General features: G+C 46.4%; 1 protein-coding gene across 8 annotated transcripts in view; it reads right to left on the bottom strand.

The window, feature by feature from the left end:
* MED12L (mediator complex subunit 12L) overlaps positions 1-17,091 on the bottom strand; it is a 1,138,385-nt gene that overhangs the window by 880,658 nt on the left and 240,636 nt on the right. For 7 of the 8 annotated variants that reach the window (XR_010175887.1, XM_063916060.1, XM_063916058.1 and 4 more), the window contains one exon: positions 3,202-3,336. Coding sequence is in view for 7 of the 8 variants with exons in the window: in XM_063916060.1 (XP_063772130.1) it covers positions 3,202-3,336 (135 nt within the window). In the remaining variant the exon portion in view is untranslated. The remainder of the gene's footprint in view (positions 1-3,201; positions 3,337-17,091) is intronic. The other variant, XM_063916057.1, reaches the window with a different exon arrangement.

Here is a 17,091-nt window from a genome sequence, read left to right as displayed (position 1 = left end):
AGAGGAAGGAGAGGTACGTGTCGATGTAGAGGAAGGAGAGGTACGTTGTGTCTATGTAGAGGAAGGAGAGGTACATGTCTATGTAGAGGAAGGAGAGGTACGTGTCGATGTAGAGGAAGGAGAGGTACGTGTCGATGTAGAGGAAGGAGAGGTACGTTGTGTCTATGTAGAGGAAGGAGAGGTACGGTGTGTCTATGTAGAGGAAGGAGAGGTACGTGTCTGTGTAGAGGAAGGAGAGGTACGTGTCTGTGTAGAAGGAGAGGTACGTGTCTGTGTAGAGGAAGGAGATGTACGTGTCTATATAGAGGAAAGAGGTACGTGTCATGTAGAGAAAAGAGAGGTACGTTGTGTCTATGTAGAGGATGGAGAGGTAGGTGTCTATGTAGAGGAAGGAGATGTACGTGTCTATGTAGAGGAAGGAGATGTACGTGTCTATGTAGAGGAAGGGAGAGGTACGTGTCTATGTAGCGGAAGGAGATGTACGTGTCTATGTAGAGGAAGGAGATGTACGTGTCTATGTAGAGGAAGGGAGAGGTACCTGTCATGTAGAGGAAGGAGTGGTACGTTGTGTCTATGTAGAGGAAGGAGAGGTACGTGTCTATGTAGCGGAAGGAGAGGTACGTGTCTGTGTAGAGGAAGGAGAGGTATGTGTCTGTGTAGAAGAAGGAGAGGTACGTGTCTATGTAGAGGAAGGAGAGGAACATGTCTATGTAGAGGAAGGAGAGGTACGTGTCTATGTAGAGGAAGGAGAAGTACATGTCTATGTAGAAGGAGGAGAGGTACGTGTCTATGTAGAGGAAGGAGAGGTATGTGTCTATGTAGAGGAAGGAGAGGTACATGTCTATGTAGAGGAAGGAGTGGAACATGTCTATGTAGAGGAAGGAGAGGTACGTGTCTATGTAAAGGAAGGAGAGGTATGTGTATATGTAGAGGAAGCAGAGGTACGTGTCTATGTAGAGGAAGGAGAGGTACGTGTCAATGTAGAGGAAGGAGAAGTACGTGTCTATGTAAAGGAAGGAGAGGTACACGTCTATGTAGAAGAAGGAGAGGTACGTGTCTATGTAGAGGAAGAAGAGGTACGTGTCTGTGTAGAGGAAGGAGAGGTACTGTATGTGTCTGTGTAGAAGAAGGAGAGGAATGTGTCTATGTAGAGGAAGGAGAGGAACATGTCTATGTAGAGGAAGGAGAGGTACGTGTCATGTAGAGGAAGGAGAGGTACATGTCTATGCAGAAGGAGGAGAGGTACGTGTCTATGTAAAGGAAGGAGAGGTATGTGTATATGTAGAGGAAGCAGAGGTACGTGTCTATGTAGAGGAAAGAGAGGTATGTGTCTGTGTAGCAGAAGGAAAGGAACATGTCTATGAAGAGGAAGGAGTGGAACATGTCTATGTAGAGGAAGGAGAGGTACGTTGTGTCTATGTAGAGGAAGGAGAGGTACGTGTCTATGTAGAGGAAGGAGAGGTACATTTCTATGTAGAGGAAGGAGAGGTACGTATCAATGTAGAGGAAGGAGAGGTACGTGTCTATGTAGAAGAAGGAGAGGTACGTGTCTATGTAGAGGAAGGAGAGGTACGTGTCTGTGTAGAGGAAGGAGAGGTACTGTATGTGTCTGTGTAGAAGAAGGAGAGGAACGTGTCTATGTAGAGGAAGGAGAGGAACATGTCTATGTAGAGGAAGGAGAGGTACGTGTCTATGTAGAGGAAGGAGAGGTACATGTCTATGTAGAAGAAGGAGAGGTATGTGTCTATGTAGAGGAAGGAGAGGTACATGTCTATGTAGAGGAAGGAGAGGTATGTGTCTAAGTAGAGGAAGCAGAGGTACGTGTCTATGTAGCGGAAGGAGAGGTACGTGTATATGTAGAGGAAGGAGAGGTACATATCTATGTAGAGGAAGGAGAGATACGTGTCTATGTAGGAGGAAGCAGAGGTACGTGTCTATGTAGAGGAAGAGAGGTATGTGTCTGTGTAGAAGAAGGAGAGGAACATGTCTATGTAGAGGAAGCAGAGGTACATTGTGTCTATGTAGAGGAAGGAGAGGTACGTGTCTATGTAGAGGAAGGAGAGGTACATGTCTTTGTAGAGGAAGGAGAGGTACGTGTCAATGTAGAGGAAGGAGAGGTACATGTCTATGTAGAAGGAGGAGAGGTACGTGTCTATGTAGAGCAGCGGTGGGCAACCTGTGGCTCTTGAGCCTCATGTGGCTCTTTCTTTATTCAAATGTGGCTCCCGACACTCAAAGTCACGGGACCACAACAGATCCAGAAACTGCTGCACTCCAGCCAGACAGGCAGCAGCACTACGGGGGCTGAGAACTGAGGGAGCCAGATACTAGAGGTGAGACACCCACTGGCAAACAGAGGACACATAAGGGGCTGCTGCAATGGCACGAGGTGTATTTTCGGAGGGGCTGTAGTGAAACATGAGGGTCCTGGCAGGAGTGACACAGGAGAGTGCTGGCAGGAGTGACTCAGGGGGGAGCTGGCTGTAGTGACATACTGTAGGAGTGTGCAGGAGAGTGCTGGCAGGAGTGACTCAGGGGGGAGCTGGCTGTAGTGACATACTGTAGGAGTGTGCTAGCAGGAGTGACACATGAGGTAGCTGGCTAAAGTGAGACAGTAGGGTATGTGGAAGTGGCTTTTTAAATGTATTTTATGTTGGATCTGCCTTTAAAAATGTATTTTATGTGGATCTTGCTTTTTAAATTTATTTTATACCAAAGGCGTGGCCTAGCAGGCACAAGACCACACCCCATTTTTGCATGTGCGCCTGTGGCTTGATGTCGGCTCTTTGACGTGCCTAACAAAAAATTTTGTCTCTTTGTTTCTAACTGGTTGGCCACCCCTGATGTAGAGGAAGGATAGGTACGTGTCTGTGTACAGGAAGAAGAGATACATGTCTGCATCACAATTTCGACAACAGAAAGTCGACATTGATTATTTTGACACGCTTAAAATGTTGGATTCATTACGGTCAACAACTGCAAAATGTCAACATTGCTTAGTGTTAGCACTAGGATTACCATTAGGGTAACCATTAAGGTGTGGGACAGAATTATAGTAAAAAGAACATGACAACATATCATCAGTGTCAACATGCTAAATTTTAACATTATGAACATGTTGACCATTCTCATATCAACGTAATAAATGTCAAGAAAATATACCACACCTGTGCATCCATCCATGGCCAATTACATGCTTACCTCGGCCTCCACCTCCAGTTGTCTCTTTTCTAGGAGTTTGGCCACCACCATGGCTCTGTGTTTTCCAGACCTTTTGCAACTAACCGCCCACTCGCAAAGTAAAGTGACCACTGCTTCATCATTAGGAGGCACCTGCTACACACAAAGAACATATTTTATTATTATTATCCTTTATTTATATGGCGCCACAAGGGTTCCGCAGCGCCCAATTACAGAGTACATATGCACATAATCAAAACTGGAAAACAGTGACTTACAGTTGAAGACAACATATCACAGTAATTATCAATCATAACGGAAAGGAACACTAAATCTAACAATACAATTTTCAGTAAAGAACTATGAAGGTAAAATACATTGCCCAGTGTTCAAGATTCATGTCTCTGCAGCTCTTTTTAAAAATTGCCTCCTCAATACATTACAGGCAGCACAAGTTCCACCCACTTCGAGCACAGCCCTAATAAGATCTGATACAGGTCAGTAAGCTGGATTCCTTTGATCTGCTGTGATATCAGGGGCCTGACCCTGCATGAATGAATGATGGGTGTATAAAGTGAAGCACAAACACTCCAGTTATTTCATGTTTATTATAGAGATGTGCACTTGAAATTTTTCGGGTTTTGTGTTTTGGTTTTGGGTTCGGTTCCGCGGCCGTGTTTTGGGTTCGACCGCGTTTTGGCAAAACCTCACCGAATTTTTTTTGTCGGATTCGGGTGTGTTTTGGATTCGGGTGTTTTTTTCAAAAAACACTAAAAAACAGCTTAAATCATAGAATTTGGGGGTCATTTTGATCCCAAAGTATTATTAACCTCAAAAACCATAATTTCCACTCATTTTCAGTCTATTCTGAACACCTCACACCTCACAATATTATTTTTAGTCCTAAAATTTGCACTGAGGTCGCTGGATGACTAAGCTAAGCGACCCTAGTGGCCGACACAAACACCTGGCCCATCTAGGAGTGGCACTGCAGTGTCAGGCAGGATGGCCCTTCCAAAAAACACTCCCCAAACAGCACATGACGCAAAGAAAAAAAGAGGCGCAATGAGGTAGCTGTGTGAGTAAGCTAAGCGACCCTAGTGGCCGACACAAACACCTGGCCCATCTAGGAGTGGCACTGCAGTGTCACGCAGGATGGCCCTTCCAAAAAACACTCCCCAAACAGCACATGACGCAAAGAAAAAAAGAGGCGCAATGAGGTAGCTGTGTGAGTAAGCTAAGCGACCCTAGTGGCCGACACAAACACCTGGCCCATCTAGGAGTGGCACTGCAGTGTCACGCAAGATGGCCCTTCCAAAAAACACTCCCCAAACAGCACATGACGCAAAGAAAAAAAGAGGCGCAATGAGGTAGCTGTGTGAGTAAGATAAGCGACCCTAGTGGCCGACACAAACACCTGGCCCATCTAGGAGTGGCACTGCAGTGTCACGCAGGATGGCCCTTCAAAAAAATACTCCCCAAACAGCACATGACGCAAAGAAAAATTAAAGAAAAAAGAGGTGCAAGATGGAATTGTCCTTGGGCCCTCCCACCCACCCTTATGTTGTATAAACAGGGCATGCACACTTTAACCAACCCATCATTTCAGTGACAGGGTCTGCCACACGACTGTGACTGAAATGACGGGTTGGTTTGGACGCCCACCAAAAAAGAAGCAATTAATCTCTCCTTGCACAAACTGGCTCTACAGAGGCAAGATGTCCACCTCATCATCCTCCTCCGATATATCACCGTGTACATCCCCCTCCTCACAGATTATCAATTCGTCCCCACTGGAATCCACCATCTCAGCTCCCTGTGTACTTTGTGGAGGCAATTGCTGCTGGTCAATGTCTCCACGGAGGAATTGATTATAATTCATTTTAATGAACATCATCTTCTCCACATTTTCTGGAAGTAACCTCGTACGCCGATTGCTGACAAGGTGAGCGGCGGCACTAAACACTCTTTCGGAGTACACACTTGTGGGAGGGCAACTTAGGTAGAATAAAGCCAGTTTGTGCAAGGGCCTCCAAATTGCCTCTTTTTCCAGCCAGTATAAGTACGGACTGTCTGACGTGCCTACTTGGATGCGGTCACTCATATAATCCTCCACCATTCTTTCAATGGGGAGAGAATCATATGCAGTGCCAGTAGACGACATGTCCGTAATCGTTGGCAGGTCCTTCAGTCCGGACCAGATGTCAGCATCAGCAGTCGCTCCAGACTGCCCTGCATCACCGCCAGCGGGTGGGCTCGGAATTCTGAGCCTTTTCCTCGCACCCCCAGTTGCGGGAGAATGTGAAGGAGGAGATGTTGACAGGTCGCGTTCCGCTTGACTTGACAATTTTCTCACCAGCAGGTCTTTGAACCCCAGCAGACTTGTGTGTGCCGGAAAGAGAGATCCAAGGTAGGTTTTAAATCTAGGATCGAGCACGGTGGCCAAAATGTAGTGCTCTGATTTCAACAGATTGACCACCCGTGAATCCTTGTTAAGCGAATTAAGGGCTCCATCCACAAGTCCCACATGCCTAGCGGAATCGCTCTGTGTTAGCTCCTCCTTCAATGTCTCCAGCTTCTTCTGCAAAAGCCTGATGAGGGGAATGACCTGACTCAGGCTGGCAGTGTCTGAACTGACTTCACGTGTGGCAAGTTCAAAGGGCAGCAGAACCTTGCACAACGTTGAAATCATTCTCCACTGCGCTTGAGACAGGTGCATTCCACCTCCTATATCGTGCTCAATTGTATAGGCTTGAATGGCCTTTTGCTGCTCCTCCAACCTCTGAAGCATATATAGGGTTGAATTCCACCTCGTTACCACTTCTTGCTTCAGATGATGGCAGGGCAGGTTCAGGCGTTTTTGGTGGTGCTCCAGTCTTCTGTACGTGGTGCCTGTACGCCGAAAGTGTCCCGCAATTCTTCTGGCCACCGACAGCATCTCTTGCACGCCCCTCTCGTTTTTTAAATAATTCTGCACCACCAAATTCAAGGTATGTGCAAAACATGGGACGTGCTGGAATTTGCCCATATTTAATGCACACACAATATTGCTGGCGTTGTCCGATGCCACAAATCCACAGGAGAGTCCAATTGGGGTAAGCCATTCCGCGATGATCTTCCTCAGTTGCCGTAAGAGGTTTTCAGCTGTGTGCGTATTCTGGAAACCGGTGATACAAAGCGTAGCCTGCCTAGGAAAAAGTTGGCGTTTGCGAGATGCTGCTACTGATGCCGCCGCTGCTGTTCTTGCGGCGGGAGTCCATACATCTACCCAGTGGGCTGTCACAGTCATATAGTCCTGACCCTGCCCTGCTCCACTTGTCCACATGTCCGTGGTTAAGTGGACATTGGGTACAGCTGCATTTTTTAGGACACTGGTGACTCTTTTTCTGAGGTCTGTGTACATTTTCGGTATCGCCTGCCTAGAGAAATGGAACCTAGATGGTATTTGGTACCGGGGACACAGTACCTCCAACAAGTCTCTAGTTGGCTCTGCAGTAATGATGGATACCGGAACCACGTTTCTCACCCCCCAGGATGCCAAGGCCTCAGTTATCCGCTTTGCAGCAGGATGACTGCTGTGATATTTCATCTTCCTCGCAAAGGACTGTTGGACAGTCAATTGCTTGGTGGAAGTAGTAAAAGTGGTCTTACGACTTCCCCTCTGGGATGACCATCGACTCCCAGCAGCAACAACAGCAGCGCCAGCAGCAGTAGGCGTTACACGCAAAGATGCATCGGAGGAATCCCAGGCAGGAGAGGACTCGTCAGAATTGCCAGTGACATGGCCTGCAGGACTATTGGCATTCCTGGGGAAGGAGGAAATTGACACTGAGGGAGTTGGTGGGGTGGTTTGCGTGAGCTTGGTTACAAGAGGAAGGGATTTACTGGTCAGTGGACTGCTTCCGCTGTCGCCCAAAGTTTTTGAACTTGTCACTGACTTATTATGAATGCGCTGCAGGTGACGTATAAGGGAGGATGTTCCGAGGTGGTTAACGTCCTTACCCCTACTTATTACAGCTTGACAAAGGCAACACACGGCTTGACAAATGTTGTCCGCATTTCTGTTGAAATACTTCCACACCGAAGAGCTGATTTTTTTGGTATTTTCACCAGGCATGTCAATGGCCATATTCCTCCCACGGACAACAGGTGTCTCCCCGGGTGCCTGACTTAAACAAACCACCTCACCATCAGAATCCTCCTTGTCAATTTCCTCCCCAGCGCCAGCAACACCCATATCCTCCTCATCCTGGTGTACTTCAACACTGACATCTTCAATCTGACTATCAGGAACTGGACTGCGGGTGCTCCTTCCAGCACTTGCAGGGGGCGTGCAAATGGTGGAAGGCGCATGCTCTTCACGTCCAGTGTTGGGAAGGTCAGGCATCGCAACCGACACAATTGGACTCTCCTTGTGGATTTGGGATTTAGAAGAACGCACAGTTCTTTGCTGTGCTTTTGCCAGCTTGAGTCTTTTCATTTTTCTAGCGAGAGGCTGAGTGCTTCCATCCTCATGTGAAGCTGAACCACTAGCCATGAACATAGGCCAGGGCCTCAGCCGTTCCTTGCCACTCCGTGTGGTAAATGGCATATTGGCAAGTTTACGCTTCTCCTCCGACAATTTTATTTTAGATTTTTGAGTCCTTTTTTTACTGATATTTGGTGTTTTGGATTTTACATGCTCTGTACTATGACATTGGGCATCGGCCTTGGCAGATGACGTTGCTGGCATTTCATCGTCTCGGCCATGACTAGTGGCAGCAGCTTCAGCACGAGGTGGAAGTCGATCTTGATCTTTCCCTATTTTTGGAACCTCAACATTTTTGTTCTCTATATTTTAATAGGCACAACTAAAAGGCACCTCAGGTAAACAATGGAGATGGATGGATACTAGTATACTTATGGATGACGAGCGACTGCCGACACAGAGGTAGCTACAGCCGTGGACTACCGTACTGTGTCTGCTGCTAATATAGACTGGATGATAATGAGATAAAATTAAAATATATATATATATATATATCACACTAGTACTGCAGCCGGACAGGTATATATTATGTAATGACGGACCTGCTGGACACTGTCTGTCAGCACTGCAGACTCCTAAAGTAAGCTACTAGTATCAAGAAGATAGAAAAAAAAAAAAACACGGGTAGGTGGTATACAATTATGGATGGACGAGCGACTGCCGACACAGAGGTAGCTACAGCCGTGGACTACCGTACTGTGTCTGCTGCTAATATAGACTGGATGATAATGAGATAAAATTAAAATATATATATATATATATATCACACTAGTACTGCAGCCGGACAGGTATATATTATGTAATGACGGACCTGCTGGACACTGTCTGTCAGCACTGCAGACTCCTAAAATAAGCTACTAGTATCAAGAAGATAGAAAAAAAAAACCACGGGTAGGTGGTATACAATTATGGATGGACGAGCGACTGCCGACACAGAGGTAGCTACAGCCGTGGACTACCGTACTGTGTCTGCTGCTAATATAGACTGGATGATAATGAGATAAAATTAAAATATATATATATATATCACACTAGTACTGCAGCCGGATAGGTATATATTATGTAATGACGGACCTGCTGGACACTGTCTGTCAGCACTGCAGACTCCTAAAGTAAGCTACTAGTATCAAGAAGATAGAAAAAAAAAAACCACGGGTAGGTGGTATACAATTATGGATGGACGAGCGACTGCCGACACAGAGGTAGCTACAGCCGTGGACTACCGTACTGTGTCTGCTGCTAATATAGACTGGATGATAATGAGATAAAATTAAAATATATATATATATATCACACTAGTACTGCAGCCGGACAGGTATATATTATGTAATGACGGACCTGCTGGACACTGTCTGTCAGCACTGCAGACTCCTAAAGTAAGCTACTAGTATCAAGAAGATAGAAAAAAAAAAAAACACGGGTAGGTGGTATACAATTATGGATGGACGAGCGACTGCCGACACAGAGGTAGCTACAGCCGTGGACTACCGTACTGTGTCTGCTGCTAATATAGACTGGATGATAATGAGATAAAATTAAAATATATATATATCACACTAGTACTGCAGCCGGACAGGTATATATTATGTAATGACGGACCTGCTGGACACTGTCTGCAGAATGCGTTTCTAAAAACACCACACGACGAGTGTTTTTAACTTTTTCAGGCAGACAATCACAATATACTGGTGGTCAGCAGACAATCACAATACTGGTGGTCAGTGGTCACTGGTCAGTCACACTGGCAGTGGCACTCTGGCAGCAAAAGTGTGCACTGTACTTAAAATATGTACTCCTGCTATAACTGCTCCCCAGTCTCCCCCACAATTAAGCTGTGTGAGCAGTGAGCACTCAGCACAGTCAGATAATGATATACAGTATTACATAGGATGCAGCACACTGGGCTGAGCACAGATATGGTATGTGACTGTGTCACACTGTGTATCGTTTTTTTTTCAGGCAGAGAACGGATTAATTAAACTGGTGGTCACTGGTCACACTATCAGCAGCAAGTAGTACTCCTCCTAATAATATGCTCCCCAAAATTTGTGTCTCTCTCTAGTACTCTAGTCTAAACGGAGAGGACGCCAGCCACGTCCTCTCCCTATCAATCTCAATGCACGTGTGAAAATGGCGGCGACGCGCGGCTCCTTATAGAGAATCCGAGTCTCGCGATAGAATCCGAGCCTCGCGAGAATCCGACAGCGGGATGATGACGTTCGGGCGCGCTCGGGTTAACCGAGCAAGGCGGGAAGATCCTAGTCGCTCGGCCCCGTGTAAAAAAACCTGAAGTTCGGGCGGGTTCGGATTCCGAGGAACCGAACCCGCTCATCACTAGTTTATTATACAGTCTGGTAATATACAGCCTTCGATATATATTAATGTAAAAAATAGATTTTACTTGTTGTCTAACTCATGAATACTGTGCAATTAACACTGTGACGAACTGCAGGAAACAGCATTTTAGACAATCAAGTAGTTAACATTTGAGATGAGCTACACTTCAACCTTGCACATTGCAATTTGTGTGAGAAAGAAATATAAAAGGGGTTCGGTATGGTTTGTCGACATTTAGAATCCGGGCATTCATACTTTGAACTACAGCATATCAACAAGTATGCCATGTTGACAGAGTACCTAACATGATGAAATTTCAACACCTATGGGTGGAATAGTGGGGAGGGGGAATCACCACCAACTCATCTCCTCCCTCCTTCCTGGGCTGTCATTGCTGTGCTTCACCACCTGTTTTCACTGGGTTTTTGGCCAAAACTCTGTCCTTAAACTGCTCTTGTATTTCCTCACGTGAAGCACACTGCACGTGCGCCTGATCCTCTGACTGCCCCAGACCATTATAAGGGAGGGGAGGGGGGGGGGGGGGGGGGGTTGTATTCAAGCAGCCACAGGTACTTGTGGGAAGCAGCAGACTGCAAAGGCGGAACCGCTTTAAGTGATACCCTCACATTTGCGGCATATCACCTACTGATCCTTTTGTGTAAAATGGAAAGAAAAAAAAACTCACTTCAAGAGACATTTTCATTACAATGGTCTACAAGTTCTGAGATCTTTAAATATGTATAAAAAAGAATCTGTAAAGTGAATACTTGTTCCAATATATACTGTTAGTGGCGTAACTTTATTAACTAGCCAACAGCAGCCGCTCCTACCTCTTATAACCAGGGGGCCTGAAATGTGCATATGTGCAGGTTTGCAATCCCACACATGCACAAAACAACAAACAGACTTTAAGGGAATGAATTGGCTGCAGCCTCTAGAACCCAGAGAGTATTACCATGATAGCAGGGGAGTGCTAATTGTAGACTTGACTGGCAGTCCCAGAGAGAAAAAACACCTCCCCCTGGGAGTATTTATTCATATTTGATTAGCAGGGAGCGCTTCCAATGGGAAGCCACTGTCACTGCTAAGCTGTCGCTGCAGGTGGTGGATTTTACTGGGGAGGGTCGTTAGGGGAGGAAGGGTGCTGCAGCCCCTAGAGGTAAAATAAACCACTGCTAGCCATGCTGCTGAGATATCCATGTCTGTCAATTGTTATAAGTATTTATTTCTTTTTAATGCATTTATTAGTTTTTTTAAAACCCTAGGATAAAAAAACAACAAAAAACAAAACCTGGGACTGTTGTTTTATTTATGTCTTTGTTCTATTACAGATGATTTCTGTAATATCAAAATATTGCCAATAACAGCAAACCACACAGCAGCTGAGCTACTGTAACAGTTGTTAATTTCGCAGAATAATGGGTCATATGACACAATCATATGGTCAATGACACCAGTAATTATCAGATGCACTACAGTCACATGTTGGACACATACAGCTGCTGGAGTTCGAAGACAGAAAACATAAAAAAATATACAGTAGCAGTGCAATGGACTGACACTGAAAAATGGTGCTGGTCTGGACAATGCTTCTGCTAGGGATCAGCTTCCAAACATACCCACATAGAGGGTAATTTAGATCTGATCGCAGCTGTGCGTTTACGCACAGCGGGCGATCAGGTCCAAACTGCGCATGAGTATGCACTGCAATGCACAGACACGTCGGACAGCTACAATGAGCAGTGCCGGTCAGCGACGGGATGGCGCGAAGGATCCATTTGCACGGGCGTTCGCACGGAGATTGACAAGAAGAGGCCATTTGTGGGTGGCAGCTGACCGTTTACAGGTAGTGTCCGGAAAAACGCAGGCGTGCCCAATCGGTTTCAGGGAGGGTGTCTGACGTCAGCTACGGCCCCGATCAGCAGGATTCAATCACACTGGAAGAGTGAGTCCTGGGCTGCGCAGAGACTGCACAAACTGATTTTTAGCAGCTCTGCTAATACATAGGAATGCACACTTGCACAGTGAAAATACACTCCCCCTGTAGGCGGTGACTATCTGATCGCAGGACAGCAAAAAACGCAGCCCAGGGATCAGATCTGAATTACACACATTGTACACAGTGCAGCGGAGCCTACCAATTAGCTCTTTTAACACCAGCTCAGCAACATATGACAGTGTGAATGGGCCCAAAATAATATTAGGTGTAGATCGCAAATGGAGTAAATTGCGGTTATGCTATGTCCACATGTGCTCTGCTGGGTGCGATACAGGTGCAGTGTGCTCTGCTGGGTGTGATACAGCGGTACTGTGCTCTGCTGGGTGTGATATAGTGGTATTGTGCTCTGCTGGGAGTAATACGGGACAGTGCTCAGCTGTGTGTAAAACAGGGGTATTGTGCTCTGCTGGGTGTAATACAGTGGTATTGTGCTCTGTTGGTTGTGATACAGGGGTATTGTGCTCTGCTGGGTATCATACAGGGACATTGTGCTCTGCTGGGTGTAAAACAGGCGCATTGTGCTCTGCTGGGTGTAATACAGGGGTATTGTGCTCTGCTGGGTATCATACAAGGACATTGTGTTCTGCTGAGTGTAAAACAGGCGCATTGTGCTCTGCTGGGTGTAATACAGGGGTATTGTGCTCTGCTGGGTATTATACAGGGACATTGTGTTCTGCTGGTTGTAAAACAGGCGCATTGTGCTCTGCTGTGTGTAATATAGGGGTATTGTGCTCTGCTGAGTGTAATACAGGGGTATTGTGCTCTGCTGGGTGTAATACAGGAGCACTGTGCTCTGTTAGGTGTGATACAGGGCATTGTGTTCTGCTGGGTGTAAAACAGGCGCATTGTGCTCTGCTGGGTGTAATACAGGGGTATTGTGCTCTGCTGGGTATCATACAGGGACATTGTGTTCTGCTGGTTGTAAAACAGGCGCATTGTGCTCTGCTGGGTGTAATACAGGAGTATTGTGCTCTACTGGGAGTAATACAGAGACAGTGCTCAGAATCTGGATCTCCTATCACTGTGAGGAGGCATCATGGGAGATGCAGTCTGACCCGTACACTCAGCACGTGCCAGTGGCCGCAGCCTGGTGATTGAAGAACTGCCATTTCCCAGAGGCCTCCAGGTGCCACAGCTCACTGCTGTCTGATCCACAGCTTGCAGGGGGCTGACTGAGGGGGTTTCTATTCCTCGTATGAGGGTGACTGGAGGCTGCAAAATAACACAACTGGGGCCGCTGAGGACGAAGCTAACAAAGGCGGCTTCCATGTACCGTGCCTGGTGCATAATGTGACGGGATAACGAGATTGTGGAGTTGCTGTTTGCGGCTATCTCAATGCCGAGCTGTACTCCTCCCCATGTATATATTATTAACACACACACCTCCCTCCTCACTGATTGCTTCTCCCTCCTGGGGGCTTCCTCCACATGTATGTACTAAACCCCCAACCTAACCCCCTCCTCAATGACTGCTGTTTTCTCCTGGGGGGCTTTATTCCTATAAGGCCATTACTAATGTGTAGAATAATGTGTAAGGGGCATTACTGTGTGGCATTATGTGTATAAGGGCACTTCTAAGTGCAGACTATAGTAATGTATGTAATAATGTGCAAGGGGCATTACTGTGTGGAATTATGTGTATAAGGGAGAAATACAGTGTGGTGTAATGTGAATAACAACACTACTATGTGACATAACGTGATTTAGGGACACTTTCATGTCATATAATATGAATAAGGTTGCACAACTGTGTGGCATAATTTGAATTGGGGTTACTATTATGTGGCCATGCTCCTTCCCAGCAAGAACATGCCCCTTTTTGGGGGGTGCAACTTGGGTACATACTGTCCCTGTTTAAAATATGGGGCGTGGGGGTGCCAATACTCTTGCTGGCTCCCGGCACCAAAATGAGGCCTGCAAAGGGTTAGGGGGATTGCTGGATGCTGCTGTCTGTGATGGGTGCTGTGCTGGGAGAGGGGTACTGGGTCAGAGGCAGGACTAGCGATGGTGCTAGAGGGCACCAGCCAAAATATTGCCTAGGGCCGGCCATGCAGGTGCATACACACGATGCAATATATTTTTGCTATTTTGACGATATAGCCAAAATTGCAAGAAAAGTTAACACATATCGCACTGTTTGTATACAGCTTGCGATACCGATGCACGGTCCGGCGGGATGGGTATCGCGAGAAAAAACAAACTGTGCAGGCAAGGCAATTTTGATTCTATTGTGTACAATCTAGTACAAAGTCATAGTCAAAATTGCACATAGCCAAAATTACATGTGTATAGACAATGGGCCTAATTCAGACCTGATCTCTAGGGTGCGCTTTTTGCATCCCTGCGATCAGGTAGTCGCCGCCTATGGGGGGAGGGGGTAGTCGCTGTGCAGGGGTGCAATCTCATGAGCAGAGAGCTGCACAAACAGCTCAGGACTTACTCTTCCAGTGTGATCATCTGGCACAGAGCTGACGTCAGGAACCCTCCCCTCCAATGGCTGGACACGCCTGCGTTTTTCAGGACACTCCCAGGAAACGGTCAAGTGACACCCACAAACGGCCTCTTCCTGTAAATCTTCTTGTGATCGCCGGTCCAATCGCTTTCTTCATTCATTCCGTCACTGTCCAGTGATCCCCGTCGCCGGGGGCAACGCACCTGCGCATTGCGGAGCATGCGCATGCGCAGTTCTGACCTGATCGCAGCGCTGCAAAAAAACGTAACGTGCGATTAGGTCTGAATGACCCCCAATATCGGTGCTTCTGGGGGGGAGTTCAAGGGAAATCGCATAGTCAATATCTCACCGGGTGTATGCACCTTAAGATTAAGGGTATATAAGGTTGCCAATCTCTGTTCTTCTTTTATTTAGCACAATTTCTGCCTCACGTACCTAGTTGATTCAAAGTAATACATAAATAAACGTAAAAATAAACAGCCACCAGGTTCAAAACATTTCCCTTTTTTTTTTATATCTTTGCGATCAACTTGAATGTCACTGTACTCGGGTGTACTGCCCATCAGAGAAATCATTCTGACATTACCCGGGCAGGAAAGCTAGTACTGTACTGTAGAACTGGTTTAGGGCAGTATAAAATATGTATATTATCACTTTCAGATTCCAACCACACTGCTTGTCACTGAACTATGTTACACAATCCCCTTGGTTTACACCGAGTTCTGAATCTCCTTATTTTCTCTGAAAAGGGCATTGCAATTGCGTGGAGGAAATTCCTTCATGACATAAATCTTCTCTATAACGCAACAGTCAAACACTGAAATGACTCATTAGAAACCCATCATCACATTCTGTAGTGAGGAAGAGAGTGATCATCACATTTGCTGCTCAGTCAGTATGAATCTGATTGCAGTGTTCTTTCTTTTTTCTTGTAAATAAAACATTACTTATTAAAAAACAGAAATATACCCAAGGGAATATACAAGAGGAATTGTTCCTAAAAGTGACTCGTAGCATAAATACTACCGCAGTAGCAGCAGTGTCCCGCAGCGTCGGAAAATAAGAATTTACTCACCGGTAATTCTATTTCTCGTAGTCCGTAGTGGATGCTGGGTACTCCGTAAGGACCATGGGGTATAGACGGGCTCCGCAGGAGACTGGGCACTCTTAAAAGAAAGATTAGGTACTATATCTGGTGTGCACTGGCTCCTCCCTCTATGCCCCTCCTCCAGACCTCAGTTAGGGAAACTGTGCCCGGAAGAGCTGACATTACTAGGAAAGGATTTGGAATCCAGGGTAAGACTCATACCAGCCACACCAATCACACCGTACAACTCGTGATAACTATACCCAGTTAACAGTATGAACAATAACTGAACCTCTCTCAACAGATGGCTCATACAATAACCCTTTAGTTAAGCAATAACTATATACATGTATTGCAGAGAGTCCGCACTTGGGACGGGCTCCCAGCATCCACTACGGACTACGAGAAATAGAATTACCGGTGAGTAAATTCTTATTTTCTCTGACGTCCTAGTGGATGCTGGGTACTCCGTAAGGACCATGGGGATTATACCAAAGCTCCCAAACGGGCGGGAGAGTGCGGATGACTCTGCAGCACCGAATGAGCAAACTCAAGGTCCTCCTCAGCCAGGGTATCAAACTTGTTTGAACCCGACCAAGTAGCAGCTCGGCAAAGTTGTAAAGCCGAGACCCCTCGGGCAGCCGCCCAAGAAGAGCCCACCTTCCTCGTGGAATGGGCTTTTACTGATTTAGGATGCGGCAGTCCAGCCGCAGAATGTGCAAGCTGAATCGTGCTACAGATCCAGCGAGCAATAGTCTGCTTTGAAGCAGGAGCACCCAGCTTGTTGGGTGCATGCAGGATAAATAGCGAGTCAGTTTTTCTGACTCTAGCCGTCCTGGAAACATAGATTTTCAGGGCCCGGACTACGTCCAGCAACTTGGAATCCTCCAAGTCCCTAGTAGCCGCAGGCACCACAATAGGTTGGTTAAAATGAAACGATGATACCACCTTAGGGAGAAATTGGGGACGAGTCCTTTATTCTGCCCTTTCCATATGGAAGATCAGATATGGGTTTTTACATGACAAAGCCGCCAATTCTGACACATGCCTAGTCCAAGCTAAGGCCAAAAGCATGACCACTTTCCACATGAGATATTTTAGCTCCACGGTCTTAAGTGGCTCAAACCAGTGGGATTTTAGGAATCCAACACACGTTAAGATCCCAAGGTGCCACTGGAGGCACAAAAGGGGCTGAATATGCAGCACCCCTGTAACAACGTCCGAACTTCAGGCAGTGAAGCCAGTTCTTTTTTGAGAGAAAAAGGGATAGGGCCGAAATCTTGGCCTTTATGGATCCTAATTTTAGGCCCATAGTCACTCCTGACTGTAGGAAGTGCAGGAATCGACCCCCCTGGAATTCCTCTGTAGGGCCTTCCCGGCCACACACCAAGCAACCTATTTTCGCCATATACAGTGAAAAAATCTTGCTGTCACGTCTTTCCTAGCCTTTATCAGCGTAGGAATAACTGCATCCGGAATGCCCTTTTCCGCTAGGATCCGGCGTTCAA

The sequence above is a fragment of the Pseudophryne corroboree genome, chromosome 4 (assembly GCF_028390025.1).
Source record: "Pseudophryne corroboree isolate aPseCor3 chromosome 4, aPseCor3.hap2, whole genome shotgun sequence".
Lineage (NCBI taxonomy): Eukaryota > Metazoa > Chordata > Amphibia > Anura > Myobatrachidae > Pseudophryne > Pseudophryne corroboree.
This window is presented reverse-complemented; position numbering and strand designations above follow the sequence as displayed.